Source organism: Triticum dicoccoides, chromosome 3B, assembly GCF_002162155.2.
Source record: "Triticum dicoccoides isolate Atlit2015 ecotype Zavitan chromosome 3B, WEW_v2.0, whole genome shotgun sequence".
NCBI classification, from domain to species: Eukaryota; Viridiplantae; Streptophyta; class Magnoliopsida; order Poales; family Poaceae; genus Triticum; species Triticum dicoccoides.
The window spans coordinates 44869163-44880820 of NC_041385.1; the positions used below are offsets into that span (position 1 = coordinate 44869163).

General features: G+C 55.9%; 1 protein-coding gene across 1 annotated transcript; it reads right to left on the reverse strand.

Moving 5' to 3' along the window:
• Positions 1-6412: 6412 nt before the first annotated feature.
• Positions 6413-8683, reverse strand: LOC119274596 (protein ASPARTIC PROTEASE IN GUARD CELL 1-like). Its single transcript, XM_037555309.1, has one exon. It carries the CDS (start codon positions 8531-8533, stop codon positions 6833-6835), a length of 1701 nt encoding a protein of 566 aa, XP_037411206.1. The 5' UTR covers positions 8534-8683; the 3' UTR covers positions 6413-6832.
• Positions 8684-11658: the final 2975 nt, after the last annotated feature.

Genomic DNA, 11658 nt, shown 5'->3' on the forward strand with positions numbered 1-11658 from the left:
GACGGCGGTGGGGCGTCTCCTTCCTCCTCCTCCGCGTGAGATGGGGCGGCGCGGGCTCCTCCTCCGTGTGCGGACGCGGCGCGGGCGCGGGGCACCGCGGCGCGGCGGCGCGTGGCGTTGCGTGGCCGGCTGCGCGGTGCGGCGCGTCTCGCTGCGGTGGCCGATCCGCCCGGCAGACGGCGCGGGCTGCGGGCGGCGTGGGCGGCAGCTGGGGCTCGGCTTCGGGCTGCCGGCGGCTGCGCTGGTTTCCTCTCCGTCGCGGGCGTGAGGCGGTGGTGCGGTTCGGCCGATGGCGGTCCGGCGACCTTGTGGTGGTGGCCGGCGGTGCCCGTGGTGGTGGTGCTTTCACTTGACGGCTCTCTGTGCGAGGAGGCAAGGGAGCGGCTTGGACAGGGGCGGCGGCGTCGACGGCGTGCCGGCTGCAGCGCGAAGGCGGGAACTTTACGGGCCTCGGAGATCCCGACCGGGCCTGTGCGTCCACGGGCCTGGTATGTTCCTGCTATTGCGCCCGGTCAACTACCGGCTTCGACGGTGGAGGTGGGGCCCTTCCGCATGCCGACGGTGCTGCTGCCCTAGTCCCGGCTCCTCTTCTTCCTTGTGCAGACCATGCTTCACGGTGCCGTGGTGAGACGGCGTGGCAAGCTTCGTGACCGGGTTGGCGCAGGGTAAGGGTCTGTGTGGTGGCGAGCTCTGGAGTGCCTAAGGTGGAGGTTGGGATCGGGAGAAATCCCTGTTGGCTTGGCCGACACCGATGCGGTGGCGCTTGTGGGTACCGCCTGACCTTCCTGGAGCGCGTCGGGGCTACCCTTCCTCTCTCTTCACAGCGTACCGGGGGAAACCCTTGGCAGCAGCGTCGTCATCGTCGCGTCCCTCCTTGGAGGTGCTGATTGATACCGGTGCTTCGGAGGCTCGGAGCTTGGTGGGTGTTCTTCGGTGGGTGCAGCGGCCACGAGGCTTCTTCGTTTTGTCGATCTGCCGTTGTTGGCATTTGTTTCTCTTGTATTTTCTCTTCTTTTCTTTTGGGCGTGACTGTGCTGCTTCCGCCCCAGCACCTATCGTGAGATGTATCGTTTGGTTGCTTTGTATACAAAGCGGGGAAACCCTTTTTCGGTAAAATGCTTTTCTAATGCAGGGAGTCTACATACAGACAATCAAACAATATGTAGATAAAAGTTTTTTCGTCCGTTTTCTCTCGGTCAGACCAGCTGAGGCATGTACACAATACAGGCCAAATCCATGCTAGCAACGAAACAGGCTCTAATGAGCGACGCGAATTCGGTTCTCACAGACGGAGATAAAAGTCGGATGAGAGACAGAGAGAGCCGAGTCCAGGTTTCCATCCGTACAGACAGACCATTTTATACTGGTCCACGAGCTTTGCAGTCAAACCTCGCCGTAAAGATGATTGATCACTGGGGTTTGGCTTAACATGGAGGAGGACCCATGCTGAAAACGAGCCTCTGATCGAGCCGGACTTTCGGCCTCGCGGTTCGTGCGCGCGCTTTGACGAGATGAACGAAACATGCATGCCAAAGATCAACAGCGAAGAGGAAGGAAAAGAGAAAAATACAGCAGGAGGGGCTGAGGGCACCCTTCGTTCCTAAATACTCTCTCCGTTCGAAATTATTTGTCTCGAAAATGGATGTATCTAAAACTAAAATACGTCTAGATACATTCATTTCTGCGACAAGTAATTTCGAACGGATGAAGTATTTGTCTTTCTAGAGATTTCAATAAGTGACTACATATGAAACAAAATGAGTGAATCTACACTCTAAAATATGTCTATATACATCCGTATGTGATAGTCCATTTGAAATACTAAAAAGACAGATATTTAGGAACGAAGGGAGTACAGTATACTACCAAGCTGGAGGCAGCCCCACGTGGTGGGGTCAAACGGTATTCGGGTGGTGGACAAGACGTATGTACGTACGTGGTGGGTGTCCAAGCAAACTTGTGTACGTACGGTTTTGACGGTACGTACGTGCGTAGGGTAGCAGCAAAGTATACGTTCTTACTAATAATTGTTGGTATGTTATAGCAGGTAAAGAAAGAAATGCCGGTGCTCCATCGGTCCAAAATCGCATCTTGATCCGAAGCTGGGTGCCCTCAACAGATCGGACAGAGCCACTCGACCGGCCCGTCTGAGGGACCCATGCACGTAATTTACTGCGTGCATCAGTGAGGCTGTGAGACAGCGAGACTAGAGTGATCGTAGGCAGCAACTCACAAAACCTTCGCGCGCAAAAAAAAAAAAACTCACAAAATCGTGCGTGCAGATAGAGTACGCACAGTACGTATAGTAACATTATTGTACACACACCCGCTGTAACTGCATGCTCGTCCTACTCAAATATTGTAGTAGTATCAACTCGGAGTAGGGAAGCTTAATTCGCGTGTACCAACGGACCAAAAACGTAATTTACTTACTCGAAATCATTACATGTCCCAGCTAAACTAGTGCCCCCGATTGACCTACTCCACGTAAAAGAATGGAGTACAACCGCATGCATGCTCGTCCTACTCAATACAGTACTGTACAGGACGCTTTACTCGTTCTGTTACTCCACTGCAAAAACGATTGGCTTAGGATTAATTTCAGGTCAGGTCGGCCAAGAACTCGTGGCAGTGGCACGTATACTGCCAACCGCCAGTCCATCGCTCGTTACACAGAATCCTGCGCCGCTGTCGGTATCAATTGGACCTCACGTCCTAGGCAGGCCACGCATGCATCGTGTGCACGTACTATGTCTGAGAAATAATGCAATATGTTCATCATTTTCATTTTCCTATAAGAAGTTACACTCGACGTCGTGGTCAAGGGCCTCACTCAGATTTCTGTCTTCGTCGCCGAGGCGCAGGGCAGCGACAAGGACGTGCACATGCATGCACCCACGCTCCGTGCCGTTTACTATTCTGCACGGGAAAGCGTCGGCGTAGGCGCGCGATGCACGGTGTAATGCCGCAGCAGATGCAGGTCGGTTGCCATGGCTCGTGGCAGGGAGGAAGACGGAGCCGTGGTGTTGATTCTTCAAGTTAGGCCTTGTGGGCCCGACAAGGGAGGAGCAAATGTGGCGGGGTCGGGTCGGGCTGGGCCCAGGTGCATTCAAGCGCCTACAGTAACGGTTACCAACCAGCCTCATTGATGAAGTGACCAGGACGCACGGGCACGGTGCGCACGGTGTATGACACGTCCTTCTTTCTTGCCATCCATTCCTCCTCCTGAGATCTCATCCACATCCATCCACCCAGGTTACGGGCAGACAGCGCCATCACTGCCCTGGACGCCCTGGTACACTACACACACTTTCGTCGCCATTACCATAATTAAATACTAGACCCCACACCGCACCGGCTTCACTACTACTGCTGTCGTTGCATGTGCATGCAACGATCTACCACGTCCATGCACGGCTGGTAAAAATGAGAGAAGAAAGAAGCTTCGTCGGTCGCAAACGACACACGTGTCGCGGTGCTTGTTCTGGTTACACACACTGATGATATGATACGCATGGCATGCATCATCCATGTTAATCAATTATCAAGGGGCGATAGATACACATGTTGCCATGTCGGAGAAAGGTGGTAAAAGTGGACGAACAAGTCAGCAGCATCATGTAAAGGCTAAAGCAAAAGCAGTCGCGGTCAGCACCTTGCATTAGGCATCAATCCTCCCTCCGGCCAGGCTAGCGTTCTAGATTGACACAAGGACCCGTGCATGCATGCATGCATGCAATGCATCAGAAAAGGATTATGCAGGAGCATGTGATGCGAGGCCGATGGGTCACCAGCAAAGTTTATCTAGGGACTAGGGGCCCATGCCAACAAGCCAACTGAACCTTGGCACAAATGCTAGTCCTCCAAGTTGGCTCAACAGCAAGAGCAACTCCAACGGGCCGACTCAAACGGATCGCGCATTTGTCCGCTTTTTATTCGTATGGGTCGGCATCCCGCCCGGCGTCCGTCCAGTTTTACATTTGGGTCGGCAGTGCGCCTAACGCGCCGATCCATTTCATGTCCGCATTTAATTTTTTTTTAAAAGGCCCGCGGGCGATCATGCCAGTGGTCATGTCTCATGACGGCACCATGCCAGCACCGGCATACAATGCCGGCTTCAGAAAGGGTGGCGCACTCGCCAGCCGGCCGGTACACATGCCAGCACACAAAAATGGTGGGACTTGAGAGTTCGACCATGGCATCGCGGCTCCTGTGGTCATACCGGCACACCTGCCGGCATACAAAAAAGATGGCGCTCGCCGCCATAGATCACTCATCGTCGAACTTGAGCATGTCGGTCTGCATCTTCTCGAACCACGGCCTCTTCCTTGGCGACACGGTGTTGAGATCCACCTTCATGATCTCCACCCTGGTCATCATGCTCGCGAGAGCCACTTCTTTCGCCTTGGTCTTGGCGTTGGCGGCCTCGATCTCTAGCATCCTGGCTTGCTTATCCGCCTCTAACTCGAACATTTTGGTTTGCTTCTCGGTGTCCAGGTCAAGTCTCCTCCTTTGGATCTCCATGAAAGCGTTCATTTGCTCCGCCTTGAAACGCCGGTGCTCCTCCTCCATTGAGTCCTTCTTGTTGATCATGCCGTCCACGCTTGCGATCGAAGCGTTGGTGGCCGCATCTCGCTTGTCCTCCTTGGAGTTGGTCTTCCCCCGCGGCCGTGCCGGCTCGCCCTCCGCTACATCCTCCACAACTTTCTTCCCCCCACGCGACTTGATTGCGGCATATTGCGCCTTGAACTTCTCCTCGTCCTTGATGACCCGATAGCAATGGGAGAGGTTGAAGCACTTGCCATTGTCTAGCACCTTGAATGCCTCCAAAGCTTGAAATGCCTACAAAATGTTTTCATGCAACCATATGGGCAAGTGAACACGCAAAGGATGAACTTGATGACCAAAAGAGGGCGGCTTGCTAGCATACCATGTCTTGCATGCCGATGCCGCTCACGGGGCGGCCCTTGACGCTCTCAAGAGTGGTGCAAATTTTGTTGCACTCTTGTTGGATCATCCTCCACCGCTTGGAAATGGAGACCCACCCGCGCGTGCTCACAAATTGGTACGGCGGAAACTTCTTGCGCTCATGAAACTCTCGGTAGACACAAATCCAAAAGGTTGAATGCTTTTGCTCGGCGCCCGTCTTGGGGTCTTGTCCAATGTCTCGCCAACAGTCGCAAAGAAATTTGTCCTCGGTCGCCGTGTACTCCTTCGTACGCTTGCTCTTGCGCTTCGGCTTTGGACCGGCGGCTTGGTTGGCAAGCTCGTCCTCGAACAAGGGCTCCACATCGATGTCGCAATCGTCCTCTTCCTCTTGCCCGTAGTCGTCCAGGAACTCGTGGTCGAGGGGGAAGCCGTCCAGGTCGATGCCGACCTGATCATGCATGAAGGCCGCCTGGTCGGGATCATACCCAGCAGCCGGCGTGAACGCGGCGCGACCGTCCTGGCTTTGTGTCTCGTCGGGTTCGTAGCCAGCGGCCGGCACACCGCCCTCGAAGATGAGGTTCTGCATGTAGTCCTCGTTGGCGGCGGACGATTTCGTCGAACAGGTTGCGGGCGTCCGGGAGCCCGCCGGCCGGCGTCTGCCGCGCGCGTTTCCTCGCGCCACTGGATGACGATCCACCGGCCACCGGGGTGGAGTTGAGGTCGATGGGCGCGGGCACGGGCGTGGAAGGCGCGATCACGTTCACTTCGGGCGAGCACCCCCCCGGAGAGGCGGGAGGCCTGCGGGTAGACGTGAAAGCCGGGGATCTGTTTGCAAACCGATGCGCGGGGCGAGTCGGGCAGCACCGTCCTCGGAAACGCCGACGTGCTGGTGCTGGCCGCGGTGACGACGGCTTGGACGAGGCCGTGCTGGCTAGGGTTTAACCCTAGCATGTAGAGCGCCTCCCTCGTTGCCGCCACGACGAGGGCGTTGGTGACCTCCTGCTGCGCGGCGGCGACGACGGCGGCCTGGGCGGCGGCCTCATCCCTCGCGTCTGTGGCGTGCATCCGACCCTTCCTCTTGGCCGACTCGCGTGCCCGCTGTTAATTCGGGCGTTAGAGCCTTGTTTGGCTTGGTCGTCGCGGCCGTCTTGCGCGGGGCACAAGGCTTGTCTTTCCCGACGGGGGCGCCGGCGCCGGACGAGGCGAGGGAGGCGAGGCCGGAGCCTCATTGGACGCGCGCGCCCCCGAGAAGAGGAGTAGGCACGCGCGCCCCCGTCGTGTGTCCGCGCGGACGCAAATCTGGCTTAAAAATGGGCCGGGAATGGGTCGTCATGCAGACGCCAAGCGGACACGCGTCTGTTTGGATCGGTACGTTGGGCCGCATTTTGTGTCCGCGCCGATCCAAATGGACGGCGGCGGACGAAATGGGTGCCCCATTGAAGTTGCTCCAAGCTTGATAACATTTTTACACCTGCAAGCAATGGGCAATAAACAACAAGCTTTTCTTTTTGTTGAAAAAAGGAACAACCATGAACAAATTCGTTCACGTGGAAGTAGTAGCAGCAGCAGCACGCACACACATCCATGGCGACGGCGAGCTCGAGCCCATGGACACAGTGACACAGTTACACGGACAGAGGTAGACGACGACGAGGACGACCAGACCAGAAGGACGGTAGGCTACACTAGACCAGAGACCAGACCACTCATCCATCACCGCCAAAGCAGGCAAGCAACGAGGCACAGGCTGGCATTTGTTTCCGTCCTTCGCCTTTCCCTTTCCCAAAGCCTCCGCCCCCACACCACCCCGCTTAATTACCACATGCACGCACGCACGCACGCTAATTAATCACTCGCTCGCTAATTAATCGAGCTCGCTCGCGGCGAAGGAGTGGCCGGCGCACTAGCACTTGTCGGCGGTGAAGCCGACGGTGTTCTTGGCGGTGTCGAAGCTGACGCGCACGCCCTGCTGCTGCACGTTGCCGATGATGGACACGGCGCCGCTCGTCCCCGCGAACGCCAGGCAGTAGGTGCCCGCCCCGTCCACCGGGATCAGGTAGTTCTTCGCCGGCAGCTTCAGCTCCCCGCCGCCCTCGAACCGCAGCGCCAGCGCGGGCACCTGCACGCTGGAGCGGCCGGCGAGGTCGTAGCAGGTGTCGAAGAGCGAGATGCCGGACGCGCGGGGCAGGGACTGGGTGCCCTGCACGAACGCCTCGCGGAGCGCGGCGTATGCGCCCGACTGGAGCCGGGTCACGGCCGTGCCGGAGTCCACGATGACGCCGCCCGACCCCGCGTCGTCCATGGCGAAGGCGGAGGCCGGGATGGAGAGGGCCTGCCCGCCGACGGAGATGCCGGATAGCCCCACGTAGTAGAAGGTGTTGGTGCGCGGACTGCGGAGGAGCGGCGCCGTCACGGCCGGCTGCTCCGAGTCGCCGAACTGCAGCGTGGAGGAGGACGGGGAGTCGCGGTCCACGAGGCAGTAGGAGAAGGATGTGGCGGAGATCTGCGACGGGAAGGACAGCGGGCCACCGCCGAGGGCCAGCAGCCCGGCGGCGCCCACGAAGAGGCCCTCGTTGTCGTGGCCGCACCCGATGGCCACGTTGGAGACCGGCGCGGAGTCGCCGAGCGTGAGCGTCTCGGTGGCGAAGTCGCCGACGGTGTAGGAGCCGTCGCCGTAGGCCACCTCGTAGAGGCAGGAGCCGGTGGAGTTGCGGCAGGCGGCGGCGTCGAGGTCGCGGCAGCGCGGGGAGTCGCAGCCGACGGCGGCGTAGGAGGCAGAGACGGATGGGTCGTAGACGGGGTCGGACTGGGTGTAGCAGTCGGCGCAGGGCTGGCACTGCAGCCAGGTGACGTCGCTGCCGGTGTCGAGCACCATGTAGAGTTGCCGCGCGGGGCGGCCGACGCCGACGCGGGAGAAGTACTCGCCGCTGCCCTGCCCCACGCCGGACACCACGGGGCCCTGTATCTCCGCCGCCGACGCCTCGAAGACCGGGGTGGCATTCGCCGGCCTCAGGTCGGCGCGGGAGACCCCGTCGGCGGCCAGCGAAGCGCGGGCAGACAGCGCGGCGGCGCGGGCCGAGTCGCGGCGCAGGCGGGCCAGCACCAGCGACCGGTAGCTCTCGTGCCGCCCCTGCTCCTCCGGGAGGAAGTCGCGCGAGTGGAGCCGCAGCGCGAGCCGGCCGCTCGGCCCGCTGGGGTGCTCCTCCACGGGGAGAACATTGGTGTCGGTGGCGGAGAGGGACTGGTGGAGGGGGCTGGCGTCGGTGGAGACGGCGGCGCGGGCGCGGGAGAGGGAGGCCTCGACGTGGAGCGTCTCGGTGGTGGCCGCGGCGGGCGCGCGGTGGCGGCAGAGCGCCGGCGCCGGCGAGGCCAGGAGCAGCAGGGCGAGGAGGGCTAGCCCGAGAAGGGGCTGCATTGTGGGGTGGAGCGGTGGTGGTGGTTGGAGTGGAGTGAAGGCTGGCTCTGCTGTGGTGACGCGGGCGTGGGGAGGGGAATGGGAATGAATGTAGGAAGGCAGAGTGAGGGCGTCACTCACTGCGGCCAGCGGTGAAGGATGGTGGCGGAATGGATGGGGATTGACATGGAGGGATCTCGCGTCATTCATTCATTCACTCCGGTGCATCTATTTCTCGTCACCTCCATCCATCCAGATTCCAGGCGGGGGCGGAAGTGTACTGGAGCGTGGTGTGCACGGATTGGAGTTTAACGGAGGCAGCCGGGCGGATGGATAGGTTTGGTGGATGGACTGCTAGGGGGTGCAGAGGGGACACGCTTCTTGGTTTCCATCTAGTTTACTCACTCTGCTTGTTAGTAGTAGTACGTATGACTTTTATTATGTTGCTGAGTAGGTGGGGGCACGATTAGAAATATAACGGAGGAACCTCGGTGATTTAAAACTGTTTGACGCCGGGTGTGCTGCAAATCTAACGTAGCTGCCCTTCTGTGGCACACACCGTTTCTGGTACGTGGGGCTTGTGTTCTTGGTGGTTTGTTTTTCTGCTTCCTGCTCCTGGCCAGGCAGGATTATTTTTGCTTTGGAATGCGCTTAAGATTTTGCTGCCATGGACAGCTAGTTTAACTGTTGACGAAAAGAAACTAAAATGCACGACACCGGAGTTTCTTTTCATGTGAAACGATCATTAGCTCAGGTGAAAGAGGCGAGCACATGCTTTCAATCTTCTAACAACGAGCTGCCTTGCTCGATTACTCTCATGCTTGGTGCTACTTCAAGTTTACGGGCCTCGCGACATATTCAATCTTGGTCTCGTTGACTTCCCGATGCCTCCTACCCCCATCAAAGGTACTACATTTGGCATTGGCCAGAGCTTTTGTGGGTTGTTCTTCGCAAAACGAGCTTTTTGTGTATACCATATGTTGACTGATTCACTAGGGAGATCGAAAGAATCAATACAGATTTTGAACTTCCGGTGGCAGCGGCTTTGCGAGCTATGTTTGGTGCTCATGGGTGGGATGGGAGTGCACATGAAACATACGCCTTTTAAAGACATGGGTTGTTGAGGTTTGTACTTGGTTCTTAACCACTAGTCACATCGCCACAATCTCATTGCCTTAAGGCTGGTCACAGTGGAGAGTAACTTAGACTAGTAACATGCATATGTAACTAGTCTATGTTACTACCTCTATAGTGCATAATATCATAGATTAGTAACATAGGTGGTCTCATTTATTGTCATGCATGACACATAGTAGCATCACATTTATTATGTTACGGTATCTATCTATGTTACTATAACCATCTCTCTCTTCTTTAATTGCCTGCCACATAAGCATGTTTGTGAGTCTCAAGTGCATGATACTACTTAGGGTTAATTATCCTTTTGCCCTCAGTGGTGTCCATGTGCTCAGTTTTGCCCTCAGATGCGAATTGTGCTCAGTTTTGCCCCTAGTCCGTGCGCACCGACTCGTTCCGTGAACTCTACCGTCTCCGTCAGGTCAACCTTTTGACTTGGCCCTTACAGGTGGGACCAGGCGGCAGAAACGGCCAATTTTATTCAGACCGTTGCACGCGTGGCTTGTGGGACCCAGCAAAGAGCCGTTGAGCAGAGAGCCGTTGGCGGGTGTGCTATATAAGCGGGCGACAGCGGCGGTGACCACGGCGACAGAGAGCACGGCGGTGACCACGGCGAGAGAGAGAGCACGACGGCGGGAAGCTAGCTGTGGAGGGCGCGGCGGTGGGAAGCTAGCAGTGGAGGGCGCGGCGGCGTTGAGATCCCCTTCGGCTCCGAGCTCCATGTCTTCCTCAAGCTCCCGCGCCACCTCGCGGATGCAGAGCCGGGCGCGTGTGGACATGCCTGTCTTCGTCTGTCCGCGGTGCCGGGCGGGCGTTGATCGAAGGGTTTCTCAGACACCGAGGAACCAGAATCGTCCGTTCTACGTGTGCAGCGAGAATGGGGTAAGAATCGGGGCAATTGCACCATTTTCGTCGTCGGGATGTTTGAGCAATGGGTTGATCTGTTTAGTGTTCATGCAGGTGACATGCTTCTTTCTTTGGGTCGATGCTCTGGCTAAGACTCTGATGAATGAACTGCAAGAAGAGCATGAAGAATGGTTGCGCATGCTGCCACGAACGGCAGTGGCCACACCACGAGCTCCGGAAGAAGAGATGGATGGCGAAGCACGCACTGACAGAGAGCTAGCTATTGAGCTTAGGATGTTGAAGAAGAAGGTTAGGAAGCTTGAAGATCAAGCACTACCAATACCCATTTGCAAATACTTTTGGGCATTTGTAGGTATGGTAATCGCACTGGTTGTAATGTTGAAAATGTATGGAAAGGCATGAATTATGAAGGAATTTGTAATCTTGAAATTGTTTGAGAAATTCACCTAGTTTAAATGTTGGTTAAAGTTGTTTAAATGTTGAAACAAAAAGAGAAGAAGTGACCAACATTTAAATATGTTGGAAAAAAAGAGAAGAAATTAGGAATTCAGAAACTTTTGATCAATGAAATGCAGCTCTCTGCTCTGCCTTTCTGTCCGAAAAAAAGGTTGCTCTTGGGCCAAATTCAGAGCGTAGAGCCAAGTGCAGGCTAGACTAATGGGCCAACTGCATCCAATTAGGCCCATTCAGGGGTTTTCTTGTGTATTTTTTGTTTTCTATTCTGATTTAATTTAGGCAGTAAATCATAATGCTGAAACTTTTTGTGGAAGCTAATTGAATTATTCCGGAGCCAAACAATTAAGGTTAGAAATTTTTTGGAGCTGTTAATTAATCCAATTCAAATACACCGTGATTTAAATCAAAGACTAAAATTTCATGGAAAATGTGCCTCAGCTCTGGTAGAGGTTTACGCCAGGTGCCAAAATAAATGAACATTTTTTAAGGGCATTACATTGAGGAAAACATAATATGTATAAAAAAATGAAGGGTGGAAAATGCACAAAAAATTGGTGCGGCTGGGGACTCGAACCCAGGACCGCGTGGGTTTGTGGTGTTTAGGGCTGCGCTGGTAACCGCTAGGACAGATGGCAAGACTTTGACATGGATAGGGAAGGAAGGTATACATAGTGAGACTGTGAATTTTTTTTAAAAAAAATAGTGAGACCGTGAATGTTTGCACACGCGTGAGAGTGGTTTTCCTTTGTTTTGCACTTAATTTTTGGAGGGTTGGAAGGTTGAAAATGTATGTTGCACTACCACATGATTTTGGTCAGAGTGGCACTTGGTTTAGGGTTAGAGTGGCACTTGGTTTAGGATTTAAAGGGAATAAA

Excerpts from the sequence above, each read along its gene's own strand:
- LOC119274596 (XM_037555309.1), bottom strand. The coding sequence starts at position 8,533 with ATGAATGACGCGAGATCCCTCCATGTCAATCCCCATCCATTCCGCCAC.